Source organism: Zootoca vivipara, chromosome 10 (genome assembly GCF_965207765.1).
Source record: "Zootoca vivipara chromosome 10, rZooViv2.hap1.1, whole genome shotgun sequence".
Classification (NCBI taxonomy): domain Eukaryota; kingdom Metazoa; phylum Chordata; class Lepidosauria; order Squamata; family Lacertidae; genus Zootoca; species Zootoca vivipara.
The window spans coordinates 404,557-419,869 of record NC_142593.1 but is presented as its reverse complement, the minus strand read 5'-3'; the positions used below and the strand labels follow the sequence as shown (position 1 = coordinate 419,869).

At 46.5% G+C, this 15,313-nt stretch overlaps 1 protein-coding gene across 1 annotated transcript in view; it reads right to left on the bottom strand.

Annotated features, from left to right (window-relative positions):
- Positions 1 to 15,313, bottom strand: part of TRPM3 (transient receptor potential cation channel subfamily M member 3) — a 335,637-nt gene that overhangs the window by 11,162 nt on the left and 309,162 nt on the right. Inside the window, exon 23 of the mRNA XM_035100060.3 lies at positions 316 to 466. Coding sequence (XP_034955951.3) covers positions 316 to 466 — 151 coding nt within the window. The remainder of the gene's footprint in view (positions 1 to 315; positions 467 to 15,313) is intronic.

Sequence of the window (15,313 nt, the reverse complement as noted above, 5' to 3'; positions counted from 1 at the left end):
GTCTCCTGCATCTTATCTAGTAATCCATGTGGAAGGTTGCTAGGTCAGATCCCTTTTTCTGACCAGAAGAGAACTCTCTGAGCTATTAAAAAACAAAAGATAATTCATTATCTTTTTACCAGTTTGTGAGTTTACATTCTCCTGATTGACTGCAAAAGTAATCTGAGCTGTTAACCATGTAAATGCACTACCAACGCTATCACTATAACCCCACCTAAGAAATTCCAAACTTGAGCATCAAAAGTTCCTGAAACATTTACTACAGTCACTGGATTTTAAAAACAATAGACACTCTCTCACTGGTATGAAACTCACTTAAAAACAGCAATGAGCAGGTTCACCAGAAGGATGTTTGCAACCAAGAGGTAGCAAGCCATGATGGCAGGAACGATCCATGCTCCTGGTTTGCAGGGAGGCAGCTGGATTATTTTCCCATCCTCTCTGGTTTCATTCTGACCACAAGGAGCTGGGAAGAAACAAGGGAGGAGGAGGATTAAAAAGAACCCCAGTTTTCAAAACCTTAACAGAAGTTACCAAATATTTAAGTGCACCAATAAAGCACCTATAAAAAATTGGATGAATAAAAATAAAAATAATAAGGATATCCCCTATCAGCATGAGAAATTAACAATATGGGCCAACCCAAAATTAAAAATTGGAAATCAAGTAATAATTTGGCAAAATTGGGTGAAAAAGGGTATTTTGACATTGAATCAATTAATTGATGAAAATTATAAATTTATACAATAAAAGATTTTGCAAGTAAATTATGGATTAACTAGTGAAACACAATGGCAATACATCCAATTGAAACGTATGTTGGAAAGGCAGTTTGGCCCTGACGCCATAGCAGCATCAGAAACACCCATGCTGAGACAAGATTTAATCTCTGCAATAAAAACAAAAAAACTTGCATTATATAAAACCTTACTCAACAGGAAGAAGTATGATTTAGAATATGATAGACAAAAATGGAGTGAAGAGTTAGGGGTACAGATAACAAATGATATATGGGAGTCAAGTATAAAATCAACCGAAATAGTCTCTATGGATCTAAGACTAAGACTTATTCAACAGAAAATAATATTCAGAGTCCACTGGACTCCAGCAAAACTATACCAGAAGAAAATAACAAGAGTAGAGAACTGCTGGAGGTGTGGGAGTAAAAATGCGAATTTAGTACATATGTTGATTAACTGCCCAATGATAAGATCATTCTGGTGCGAGGTGAGGATATTTATAGCAAGAGTAATAAAAAGAAATTGTTATCTAGGGGAACTGAATTTAATTCTAAATTATATTCTGGAAATGTGGGAGATTTCAACAGGTCAAAAATAATGGATGTACCATGCTATATTAGAAGTAAAAAGGCTTGTTTTGATGAATTGGAAGAGCCGCAAAAAGATTCCATTGAGCACATGGATTGATTATATGGTCAGGTTAGCTACATACGAACGAATTGCATGTCAACGCAAAATAAGAATGGATAAATATGAAGAAATCTGGAAAGAATATTTAAGCGATAAGGCAGATAGTGGTGGGAAGTAGGGGAAGGAGAGAGAGGTGGGAAAATATTGTTAAAAAGGTGTAGTCATAGGTATATCAGTGTATTCAAATCTGAATTGTCAAATTGTGTTATTATTGTCATTATGGTTTTTGTTGTATGTGTCTTTTGCGGTTGTTGTTTGTATTGAAAAAATGATTAAATAAATAGAATAATAAAAAGAGGCTGTATTTGAGAGAAGACTTCGTCTTTAGCTGTGTGCTGAGGAAGAACCCCAGAGTGGAATTTCTATGGCAGAGACTGGGCATGTTACCTGGGAGTTATTTATAGCTGCAGCCTGTATGCAAGTTGGTGAACAGCAGAAGGAATATGGAGTGTGAACTGACCTTGTAAACACTGCAGTGAACTGAACTAGGGAATATAGCAACTAACTCTCCCAACATACCAGGTCTGAGATCAATGTTTATGAAGGACTAAACAATGGATTTAATAATAATAATAATAATAATAATAAAATTATTTGTACCCCGCCCATCTGGCTGAGTCTCCCCAGCCACTCTGGGTGGCTCCCAATCGAATATTAAAACAATACAGCATTAAATATTAAAAACCTCCCTAAACAGATGTCTTTTAAAAATAGGATAGCTGCTTATTGCCTTGACATCTGATGGGAGGGTGGGTGCCACTACCGAGAAGGAACTCTGCCTTGTTCCCTGTTACTTGGCTTCTCTCAGTGAGGGAACCTCCAGAAGGCCCTCGGCACTGGACCTCAGTGTCTTGGCTGAACGATGGGGGTGGAGACGCTCCTTCAGGTATACTGGACCGAGGCCGTTTAGGGTTTTAAAGGTCAACACCAACACTTTGAATTGATTTTTTGAGAAACAACAGAGGTGCTGTATGTAAGGAAAGAATAATGGTCAGCTGTGAGAATGGACTAACATCAAGAGAAGGATTAAGTGGATATTATAGAAGAGATGAAGTGCCTAAAAGAGGAAGTGGTGGACATATGTTTGCAACAGGAGCGGGAAACCTGATTTTTTTAAAAAAGAAACCGTATTAAATTAAAGTAATTTGTTCTAATCTCTAATAATTTGGAAAACCAATAAAAATAATATATATATAAAAGGAAAAGTAAGAAACACAGAAGCATTATAGAAATTTTATTGACATGTTATTTTCATTCTGGTCTGTAGATAGTATCCCTAGAAATGATGGTGGAGGGAAGAGACAATATAGTATCAGACACAGGTTATGTGGGCAATATAGCATACACCTTTGTTTCATTAACTTTTTGTTTGGAGGGCAGAAAGGGAAAATGGCATAGAATTCTCCCAATCTGAGCTCTGTATGTTAGCTGGGATCATTACTTTGGGTGGCGATGGCAACTCCTTATAGGCTGTCAGTAGAACAGCAGTTACAACAGTCCATCACAGATGAAAAATGACAGGATCATAATGTTGTGTATTGAGTCAAAGGATTTTATATCTGTATTATTATTGTCTGTATTTGCATTAGGATAAAGTAACTGCCTTTTGGTCCCAGAGGGTACAGCTACTATTGGTTCATTTAAGCTGCTGTATTTGGATCCTCTGTCTTATTGGTTTCCTCCAAAAGGCAGCACTGGGATTGCTTGATATTGTTCCCTCCAAAAGTTATCCCTTCCTAGCTAGTCCCCTGTCCCTATAAATGTAGCTTTCCTCTCCTCAGTCTTCAGTCTTGTTCACTTTAATAAAGAGCTGTTACTAGAGAACTGTCTCCAGCATATTATGTCAAGAGAGCTGAAATCACAAACCCCACGTCACAACAACTGGCGACGAAGGTGGGATCCGGAATGCTGAGGAGCGGTTAAACACAACCCTGCCTCAGAGTCCGGATTGCAGCTGAGAACAAGACTCACTGGCCAGCTGAGAAGACGACCCTGCCCGCTAGGACAATGGAGAGTCCAAGGGTATTGGAGCCCTTCCAGCCATCAGAGCCCCACACCTGGGAAGACTACGTCGAATGCTTTGAGTTCTTTGCAGTGGCTCAAGGGATCACCGATGCCAGCAAAAGAAGGGCCACATTCCTGAGCTACTGTGGGCCCGAGACCTTCAAGCTGGCCAAGGCATTACTTGCTCCAGCGAAGCTGAGTGAGACATCTCTCCAAGATATTCTTGCCTGCCTAACAAGCCACTTGGCGCCTACTGAGACCAAGATGGCCTGGCGGATGGAGTTCCATAAGAGGCAGCAGCGTGCTGGGGAGTCTGTATCCACATTTCTGGCTGAACTCCGGAAGCTCGCTCAGCACTGCGGCTTCCAAAATCTGGAAGAGACTCTCCTGGATCGGTTTATTGGGGGTCTGAGCAGCAAGAAAGCCAGAAGACGCATCGTGGCTAAAGAAGAGGTTACCCTTGCTTCAGCCTTGAAGGAGGCCACCGCAACGGAGAATTATGAAAGAGAGGAGCTTGATGCCAGTCGCAAGGCCACTAAGCCACAGATAGAAGTTGCGCATGCCATGGACGAGCTAGAGGCTACTCCAAGCCAGAGCCCAGTCCGTGGGGTCGAGTCGGTGCGTCAGGCCTGCACAGTGCACAGAGATCGCCGAGGCAGTTGCCCAGGTTGTGGCGGAAACCATGAAAGGAAGAGTTGTCGTTTCAGGGATGCTATCTGCCGGACGTGCGGAAAGACTGGTCACATCGCCAGGGTCTGTAGATCGGCGGCGTCGGGAGCGACAGGAGCACCTAGACTGGAGCATCGCAGACCGCCCACAGCAACTCGTTTTCTAAAGGACTGCCACTACGTAACGGAGATCAACGGGAGGGCCGTGCAGTTTCCAGCGCAAGGCAAGGCACACGTCAAGGTGAAGATTGAGGGTCAGCAGTGCGACATGGAGGTGGACTCCGGATCTGCATTCACCATCGTGTCGGACCAGACCGCGAAGACATTCTTCCCCAGGGGTAAGTTGCCCCCTCTGGAGCCCTTTCCGGCAACCTTGCAGTCGTACTCAGCAGGCCGCATCCATGTTATGGGAATGTGTGCCGTGAGAGTACAGTTCCGGGACAAACAGGCTGTACTCAAACTGGTGATTGCGAAGGGCAGTCGCCCCAGTCTCCTGGGCACTGACTGGTTCCCTGCCCTGGGACTGAGTATCTCAGGGCTTAATTCAATCCAAACCTGCCCTGAGATGAGCGAGGTATTATGCAAGGAATTTGCTGGTCTCTTTAATGGAAAACTGGGTTGTTATAAAGGGCCCCCAGTTGACTTCGAGTTGGACCCCGGGGTGGCTCCAATCCGACTCAAACCAAGGCGAGTGCCATTTGCACTGCAACCCAAGATCGAGGCAGAGCTGGATAAATTGGTCAAGCAGGGAGTTCTCTCACCCGTGGACTCTGCTAAGTGGGAGACTCCAATCGTCACGCCCCTTAAAGCAAATGGGGAAGTCAGGATATGTGCAGATTACAAATGTACTATCAATAAGGCACTCAGGGGAAACTCATACCCCATTCCAGTCGTATCACATCTGTTGGCTAAACTGGCTGGGGGCAAGGTGTTCGCCAAAATTGACCTGGCACAAGCTTACCAACAGCTGCCAGTAACCCCACAATCAGCGGAAGCACAGACTATTGTCACACATAAAGGGGCGTTCAGAGTTAACAGATTACAGTTCGGAGTTTGTGTGGCCCCAGGGATTTTTCAAGGGCTCATGGAACGCCTGTTAAGAGGTCTGCCGGGGGTCTTGCCATTTTTTGATGACGTTTTGATTGCTGGAAAAGACTCACAGGAACTGGTTGCGCGTGTCCGTGCAGTGTTGCTCAAGTTCAAGGAGGTGGGGTTGCAACTGAAAAAGGAAAAATGCAGTTTTGGGGTGCCAACGGTGGATTTCTTGGGGTTTAAAATTGATGCATCAGGCATCCACCCCACAGATGCTAAGATTAAGGCCATCATCGAGGCACTACGACCACAGAACAAGACGGAGTTGCAGTCATTCCTGGGACTTATTAACTTTTATCATTTGTTCTTACCCCAGAAAGCTTCGGTAGCTGAACCATTACATAGAATATTGCAGAAAAAGAATGTGTGGCGATGGGGGCGGGAGCAGCAGAAGGCTTTTGACTCCTTGCGAGGAATGCTGAGTAGCAGGAGCGTCCTTGCTCATTATGATGAGTCAAAGCCGCTGGTCCTGGCATGTGATGCCTCTCAAAGGTGGTCCGCATGAAGAAAAATTCAGGCCTTATGCGACAAGGCAGCACGAATTGTCCATGCATAAGGGTTGTCTCCTATGGGGAGATAGGGTGATCATCCCAGCACCACTGAGAAACAGGGTTCTTGAGACGCTTCACATGGGACACCCGGGAATGGTCAGGATGAAGTCGCTAGCCCGATGTTATGTGTGGTGGCCTGGAATGGACCAGAACATAGAACAATGGGTACGAACATGCAAGGCATGCCAAGAGGTGCGGCCAGAAGTGGCCAGAGCACCAGTCCACTGGTGGGAGCAGTCCAGGACTCCCTGGAGCCGGCTGCACATAGATTTTGCAGGGCCATTCCAAGGGAAGGTCTTTTTGGTTATCGTTGATGCATATTCCAAATGGTTAGAAGTGGCGATGGTCCCTAGCATGGCATCAGCTGCCGTAATCAAGGTGTTGAGGCAGCTGTTTGCAACCCACGGGTTACCTGAGACCATTGTATCAGATAATGGGGCAGCTTTTGTATCCCAAGAATTCAGGGCATTCTTGGCTGATAACTTCATAAGAGGGGTCACATCCGCGCCCTTTCACCCATCCTCCAATGGGCAGGCTGAGCGCATGGTAAGAACAGCCAAAGAATCCATTGCGCGCTTAATGGAGGGTAACTGGTCGGCTCGCATTGCGCGAATGTTATTTTTGCAGCATGCGACGCCGTGTACTGCGACGGGCAAGTCGCCAGCCGAGCTGCTCTTAGGTAGAAGACTGGTAACGGTGCTGGATTATGTCCACCCAGATAAAATGCCAAACCGTAATTCAAGAGCAACCCCCCAGGCTGAGAGTGACACAACAAGGTATCTCGCCCCTGAAGATCTGGTCTGGGTGAGGAACTATTCACGAGGTCCGCAGTGGGTGGCCGGTGTGATCACCCGGGCTAGTGGACCTGTGTCCTATTATGTGACCTTGGAAAATGGGCAAGTTTGGAAGAGACATATAGATCAGCTGAGGCGCCGGGCGCTCAGCAGGGAGGAGTCAGATAATTCATCCCTGGCTAATGACGCACAGCTGCGAGACCAGAGTGAAGATGGCCCAGAGGTACAGTCACCAGGGGCTTCAGCAAATGAACCAGGGTCTGCTAGTCCTCAGGATGACGAGGTACAGGTAGGGGACCCTGAGATGTCTGGGACTCCATCTGTTCCTGACGAAACCCCTATAGCAGCCCCTCCACCACAGGTAACACCCAATCCAGAACCTGCAACACCTGTTGGCAGGAGATCAAGTAGAAGTTGTAGGACCCCACAGTACCTGAGGGATTACGTCTGCTGTGCTCACTAGGGGGGGGAGGGGTGTTGTGTATTGAGTCAAAGGATTTTATATCTGTATTATTATTGTCTGTATTTGCATTAGGATAAAGTAACTGCCTTTTGGTCCCAGAGGGTACAGCTACTATTGGTTCATTTTAGCTGCTGTATTTGGATCCTCTGTCTTATTGGTTCCCTCCAAAAGGCAGCACTGTGATTGCTTGATATTGTCCCCTCCAAAAGTTATCCCTTCCTAGCTAGTCCCCTGTCCCTATAAATGTAGCTTTCCTCTTCTCAGTCTTCAGTCTTGTTCACTTTAATAAAGAGCTGTTACTAGAGAACTGTCTCCAGCATATTATGTCAAGAGAGCTGAAATCACAAACCCCACGTCACAACACATAATATGGTATGTCTAAGTTGTCTAGACCAATCTACTTCTTTAGGCAGGTTCCTCTGTATAACCAGCCCTCCTCCAGATTAGTTTGGCCAAAAAGCCTCAATATAGCACAACCAAATGAAGAGACCAAGGCCTAAGAAGCTTGTGAGATGAGAAATACATCTAGCAGAATTGACTTCAGTTCCCCTGTTTAATCTGTATCTTCTGTTGGACCTGAATATGTAAGAGGAATTCTGGCAGTTGCAGTTTGATATGGTTGAATTAAGGTTTTACTCAACGTTTTTAAGCTACTTCAGGTGTTCCTGGATTTCTCTGTAAGACTCTGGTTCCCAGAGGTCACTAGGCCACTCCCTCACCTAACCTCCCAAGTCCAGAAATACAGTCATGGTCCTCACAAAACCTTCCATTACGGCATCTCAGAGAGTAGCAGGACTCTCCCTCTGTATCACTCTCAGAGGCCAAACAGGCAAAAAGACTTGGGCGAGGTGTCCTGGGGAGGAAGCATGCCCTGCACATAGTCCCAAGGGTGGACAGTAATGCATGGAGGGTTGTATTTGCCTGGCCTGATTTTGCCCACACACTTCAGCAAAACAGTGTTGGTTATCTGGCTTCCCAATGCGGAGTGTCGCTGCCACTTGCTGAGAGGGGAAAGGCACGGAGAGCTCAGAGCAGTGATGGGGCGGCAGCTGGGGGGTCAGATTGGCTCCCCAGCTGCTCCTGCCACTCAGCTTCCTGCACATTGCCCCCCCCTCAATGATCAGCACCGGGAAGCCAGGTGCGCCACACTGCTCGGCCTGCACCAACCTGCTGCCGATATGCTTCCTTTAGTATTTCTGCAGAAGGCACATGGGGAGAGATCTAGTGAGCTTATAACCCACTGCAAGCAGAAAGTTAAAATACTAGATATATATTGATTAAGGGAACATAGCATTCAGAACAAATACAGATGAATAAATAAGAGCTCTGATACCCTACTTCACTGACTCTCCTTTCCAGAGCTATCCTAAATGTTTAAACTGTGCTTTCATTCTCTCCCTCACCACCTTCTCCCTCAACTCTCTGTCTCTCTCAACTCCTCTTCAACTGTCATTCCCAACAGACACCTTCAACTGTTGCATGGCCAAAAACTGAGTTAGGCCAATAAAACTCAGATACAAGAGGAGTTAGGAGTCCATTGTGTTTATTGCAAAGCAATAATAATAATAATAATAATAATAATAATAATAATAATAATAATATATTTATTTATACCCCGCCCATCTGTCTGGGCCTCCCCAGCCACTCTGGGCGGCTTCCAACAGAAGAATAAAATAATCGATTAAAGATTAAAAGCCTCCCTAAACAGGGTTGCCTTCAGATGTCTTCTAAAAGCCTGGTAGTTGTTTTTCTCTTGAATTATTTGTTGAACCACCCTGTAACAATACACTGATTAACATTGGATCTAGCTTGATCTAATTTTTGATCTAGCAGGGAGGAAACCTGCGCTGTTGGTGGAGTGGGGGAGGCTTTGATTATTTCCCTCCTACTGCAGCCCCTCGCACCCCCCCCCCCATGGAACAGTGTGGGAGGTGGTGCTGGGGGCTATGCAGGGAGGGGAGAATCTGCACTTCCCAGCTCCCTGCCAGCAGGAGTGTAGTCTGCATCCAACTAAATTTAATTAGCAAACTGTTCCAGTTTTACTAACACATATAGGCTCTGTCAATTCTTTTTGCCTTTATTTTACAAGCAAACCCATTCAGCCAATGAAACCTGCAACCAGTCCCCCACTCAGCACAGGTGATAGCATAATTCCAAGCAATTCCACCTGACAGAAGTTAATAAATTTCTTTCTGTGCCAGGTACACAAGTCTGTGCTCTGTGAGTGGCGGCCAGGCATAAACGAAGGCGGTTCCACCAAATGTGGCTGGACTGTAACTTGTCTCCTCATGGCTCAGGCCGCCTGACCACTGGTCAGGGGTGAAGGGAGTTATGCTCTTTAAACACCTGAAGTTACCATGCCAGCTGCTCCTGGAGAAGGCAAAGCACCTGCTAATATTAACCCTTCTAATGAAGGAAGGAAGGAAAAGAAGGCAATTCTTCAACCTGCATTCTGTTTGCATATTTGTTCAATTAGCTGCCTATTTCAACTTTGCTTTAGTGCTCCAGATTGCAGCTTCATTCTAGGAATCAAGTCTGGTCTCGTGATAGGAAGTTAACTCAACTTTCAAATTAACAAAATTTGAGGATGTGCAGTTCCTCACTAACTGCATCCCCATCAGAATAAAGCTTCTCTGTGTGCAGGCTGTGGATAAATCCTGATTTTGAAATAAAACACATTCTGGCTGTAGTATTGAAAGTGAGTGTGCATTTAGGCCAATGTTTCCAAACCCTTAATAGGTGAAATAAACTTGCTTTAAAAATAAAATAAAACAAAAAATACCGAGGCACTCCACACTCCCTAAAGAAGTTTGAATTTCCAAGAGTGTGGAAGGTTAAGAACAATTTGTATATTTACTTATTACATCTATATCCACCTTTCTTCTAAGGAGCTCAAGGGAACTCATATCTTTTTCACTCCTCCTATTTTATCCTCACAACAGTCCTGTGAAGGAGGCCAGAGATGGGCTCAAGGTCACCCTGTGAACTTCATGGCTGAGTGGGGATTTGAACAAGATTCTAACCATAACATTACATTGACCCATGTAGAACCCACACCCTGAGTTTCTCTTTGGGATGTTCTCAGATATGACTGAATGATCCAGTGACATAATTTCGTGTCCCTGCAGAGGCTGACTGTGATGAAGCAAGGACATTCATCTGAACATTTGAGGAGTATCCCCTCAATTTCTTCATCCAAATCATTGATATAGATGTTGAACAACAACGGGCCCAGGACAGAACCCTGTGGCACCCCACTTGTCACTTTTTTCCAGGATGATGAGGAACCGTGAATGAGTACTCTTTGAGTTCAATCAGTCAACCAGCTTCAAATCCACCTAACAGTTACCTCATTCAACCCACATTTTACCAGATTCCTTGTAAGAACAGCATGGGGGACTTTGTCTTTGTTTTACTGAAGGGGCCACATTGGTGGGCCACATTCTGTCAGGTATCATCTGTCGGGGGACACAGGCTGGCAATGTGTGGAGCCGGAGACTGTGATGGGCAAAGACAAAAGTGTTTTGGTTTAACTAGTCTGGAATAACAGCCGTGCTGCTCCCATTTCCATCATGAGTCATGACTATTTCAGAAGAGAATGTAGAGAGAGAGGGAGGAATGAATGAATGAGAGGGATGAAAGGCCTCAGAGTTCATCAAAACTTTTTTGCCAGATCACATGCATAGTATAAATCAGTGAAGTTTCTATTTGGGAATACATCCTATGCATTTTTGCAGTTCTGAATTTTATCCCATGCTCTGGACTACGTACTCCATGTAGATTTGCAGCCCACGGACAAAATGCTAGTTGGATAAAAAATCATGAAAGTGAGGTAACAGTGGACCACTGTTTCTGCTCAGTTCTGCTCACTGTGGCATATTTCCAGTCCTTGTCTGCATCCTCTACCTCCCATGTTTATCATCTTTTTGTGATGCTAACTTTTCTTGGCTGCCTCCATGTTCTTTGTGTAGCTTCCTATCAGATCCTCTGTCTCTGGTCACTGGAGAGCCAAGAGAGCTTGACCTGCTTCAAGCCACAGCACCCACCGGCAGGCCTCTTTCTCCAATATGATCACAACCGCCATGACACAGAACTTGTGGTTTTTTTTAAAAAAGATGTGTCTTGCATGTGGGTTTCGAAATTTGCTCATTTGTAAGTCATTGCTCTCTTTTGACTCAGTCCATGTGGGAGAGAAGGACGTTGCCTCCTGTTTAGCAGCATAAACATATTCTAGGGGAAATGTTTAGAGGTTTAGCAAGGGGGGCAGAGAAATTCAGTGGGCCTCAAATAATAATAAAAATGCTTCCTGTGTCAAATAATTATGAATGCACCTTTTCAACAAATACATTTCATTCCCAATCCTAACTACACAGTCTACAATTTCCATGCACATTCCATTTGTTCCCCATTCAAAAAGAATTCAGGCATTTATTTATGGACACTTCACCACCACAAAAACCACAGAGAACATGCAGCCAGTTTTTAAATCACTATGCATTGCTTCACAGAGGTTAAGACGAACATGGGGGCACAGCCATGGAACGGAGAGGCTGCCAGTTGATGCCCCCATGTGCTAACCTGGCCAGCCTGCTGTCATGCTTCACAGAAGGATGCAAAGTAACAAAATAAAAAACCCAAATAAAACTATACAAACAAAACAAATATAGTATTTGTATATTTCTCAAATTCAGTGAAATTTTTATATAGTACAGGCCTAAGAATCATGTGGATTTCTAAATGAAGCCAAAATTTATGGCTAGCAAAGAAGTGATAAAAAATGCAAGAAAGAAAGAGAAACAAAAATATTGTAATGTCTGATTGCTCTAAAGAGCTTGTTGAGCTTGTAGGCTGGTGTCTGGCTGACATTTGAGAAAGTACAAACACTCCAGTGTACTACTCTAAAGAGTCAACTGTGGCTGATTTAGCTTAGGCCAGAGTGGAGAATATACATTTCCAAATAGTGCAAGAACAAACATTTAAGAGAAATAACATGTAACATCGTGTGGTTTAACCAGCCATGGGTTGTTCTTCTGCTCGCGCTACGTGTTTTAGAGACAATATTGCATCGTTATAGATGAGAAATCACAGAATGTTGGGTAAGAACAGCTGAAGGAGCTCAGGAGGAGGTTCTTGTAAGGCATCATATTCTGCAGCCCAGATTTCTTCTCTCTCAGGCAGATCCAGACTTTTACCTGCCTAAAATTATTCTCTGAATGTGGTAGACATTTGCGGTTTGTCTTTCGCTTTGAAAGTCTGTTTTCTGCAGAAATCAATCTCAGCAACACAAACACTGGATCATAGGAGCAAACTCCAGGGGGCCATGTAGGTAGGTAGGTAGATAGATAGATAGATAGTTGTGGGGGCTATAGTTGTGGGGGCCAGGCACCCACAAAGTCAATGAGCAAAGCTGGAGAGAGCCAGCCAGCCAGCCAGCCAGCCAGCCAGCCAGCCAGCCAGCCAGCCTCTGCAGCGCTGCCTCCAAGAGAGAAGCAGTCCGGCTCCACCCTCTGCAGTCAGAGAGAGAGGCACCCTTTTCCGGGTGGGCGGTGGTCTCTCTGCCTCCGAGTCTGAGCCCCTCCCTACAGAAAAGGGTGCCTTGCTGGCTGTGGAGAGGAAGAGGAGCTGCCACTGGCCACCATGACATGGGTGTGCAACGCCTCATGCACGTAGTGCATGTGATGCCATACGCATGGTGTGCAACGTCCATTGCGTTTTTGGAGGACCCCACCTGACGATGACGGGCACCTGCAATCCTGAGAGCGAGATTGCATCCCTGCACTGGATGCACACGGAGATTTAATAGATCCTTTCAAATGTTGATTAACATAAGAGCTGGCAAACTCTGTTTTCCCTTTCTGAATGCTTAAGTTTAAGACAGCACAGGGGCTCAATAACCCCCATATTTATATTTTATTTATTTCAAAACTATTATAAAGTTCTCCAAGGTAAGTACTGTATGTTGCAAGCTGTTTCACAACCAGACTAGAGTTAGTAAGAGACATCTAATGTAGTTATCACCTTAGGAGCTCAAATAATGAGTTACAACAGTTACTTAAGAGTTCAAATAATCAGTATAAACAGTAAAACAGATTTATCTGAATCTCTGTGTGAGGCTTTAGCCCTTCCCATTCTGTTAAAAAACATTTACAGCCAGTCAGCTTTTGTCTTTCCCCCTCTCCATTTACATGGTTCTAAACTACAATCAGCACACCACTTTAGAAAGAAGCACACACCCCAGCCAAATTTCTGCAGAATGTGTTGCACTATGCCACATCCTTAGTACAACACCAATAAATGGCCACTTATAGAGGAACAGATGTTTGTTGAAGGAAACCCCAAACTTTGTGACTCTCCCTATCCCCACTCTTCCCTTATACCTTATATCCCCAAAAGGAAGATTCTTGCAATATATGAAAAAGATGGAAAGACAAACTCAGGAAGAAAATTGCATGGATGCCATCCTTATTTTTGTTTGCTTGCATGCGATGCTATCTTTGAGAACAAAAGAGGAAGGATAATTTGAAAGAGGAAATCCCTTTTCTAAAGATAGTTTAGATACCGTGTTTCTCCTAAAATAAGACGTGCCTCTAAAATAAGCCATGGCACGATCTTTTGAAGGCCAAAAAATGTAAGACATCCCCCCAAAATAAGACGTGTTGGGGGAGCCAGCGGGACGACCCAGAGCGAGCCGGCAAACGCAGCAGCGCGCCCTGCGCCGAGCCCCAGCACAGCGGGAGCCCCAGCACAGCGACGCGCGGAGCTCCGGCTGAACGGGCCCCAGGACCCGGCAGCGGGCGGCGCGCGAAGCCGCAGGACCCGGCAGGAGCCGGCAGCAGCCCCAGCCGCGCCGCGCTGCACTGCGTGAACCCCAGGGACCCAGCAGCGGGTCCTGGGGCTTCGCACGGCACGGCTGAGGCTGATGGCTCCTGCCGGGTCCTGCGGCTTCGCCCGCCGCCCCCTGCCGGGTCCCTGGGCTTCACGCGGCGCGGCGCGGCGCGGCGCGGCGCGGCTGGGGCTGCTGCCGGCTCCTGCGGCTTCGCGCGCCGCCCGCTGTCGGGTCCCTGGGCTTCACGCGGTGCGGCGCGGCGCGCGAAGCCGCAGGACTCGGCAGGAGCCGGCAGCAGTCCCAGCCGCGCCGCGTGAACCCCAGGGACCCGGCAGCGGGCTCAGCGGGCGGCGCACGAAGCCGCAGCACCCGGCAGGAGCCGGCAGCAGCCCCAGCCACGCCGCGCCGCACCGCACCGCGTGAAGCCCAGGGACCTGGCAGCGGGCGGCGCGCGAAGCCGCAGGAGCCAGCAGCAGCAGCAGCCTCAGCCGCGCCGCACGAAGCCCCAGGACCAGGCAGCGGGCTCAACGGGCGGCGCGCGAAGCCACAGGAGCCGGCAGGAGCCGGCAGGAGCCGGCAGCAGCCTCAGCCACGCTGCGCTGCGTGAAGCCCCAGGACCCAGCAGCGGGCGGCGCGTGATGCTGCAGGACCCGGCAGGAGCCGGCAGCAGCCACAGCCGTGCCGCATGAAGCCCTGGGACCCAGCAGCAGGCTCAGCGGGCGGTGCAAGAAAGCCCCGTACCATACGTAACAATAAGACATCCCCCGAAAATAAGCCGCAATGTATTTTTAAAAAGAAAAATAAATATAAGACGTGTCTTATTTTAGGAGAAACACGGTATTTAAAAGCATTAGGATGAAAAGAGCATAATGGTTTTCTAGCAAAAAATCCCATTATGCAGAAATATTGTGAAGCAGGAGGTTAGGATGAATGCCAGAGCTGATGACTACACTTTATCCAGACATGAACAACTGGAGAAACCAAGCTGCCTCTTGCTACAATCCACGTTCTTGAATTCTACAGGAACACATGAGCTGCACTACAGAAGGCCAGCTCACCTCAAGGCTGCCCTTGATGTCACAGGGGATCTATTAGTACAGATGGAATCATTTTTACCCACCACTGGAACAAGGCCTTGTTATGAAATGCCACCCACATGTACATTCAAGTGGCAGGAAGGTAAATGGTGTTTCCATGCGCTCTGGTTTCTATCACGATGTCCCATTGCGCCAGAAGCGATTTAGTCATGCTAGCCATATGACCCGGAAAGCTGTCTGTGGACAAATGCCAGCTCCCTCAGCCTGAAAGCGAGATGAGCGCCACAACCCCATAGTCACCTTTGACTGGACTTAACCATCCAGGGGTCCTTTACCTCCCCCCCCCCCAACATTCAAGTAGACAAGGTGTGTTAATTTTCTCCAGCATGCCTGGCATGGCGTCCCTAGTCTTGTTCTTGCATTCCAATGGCTGCACAATCTCAGGCTT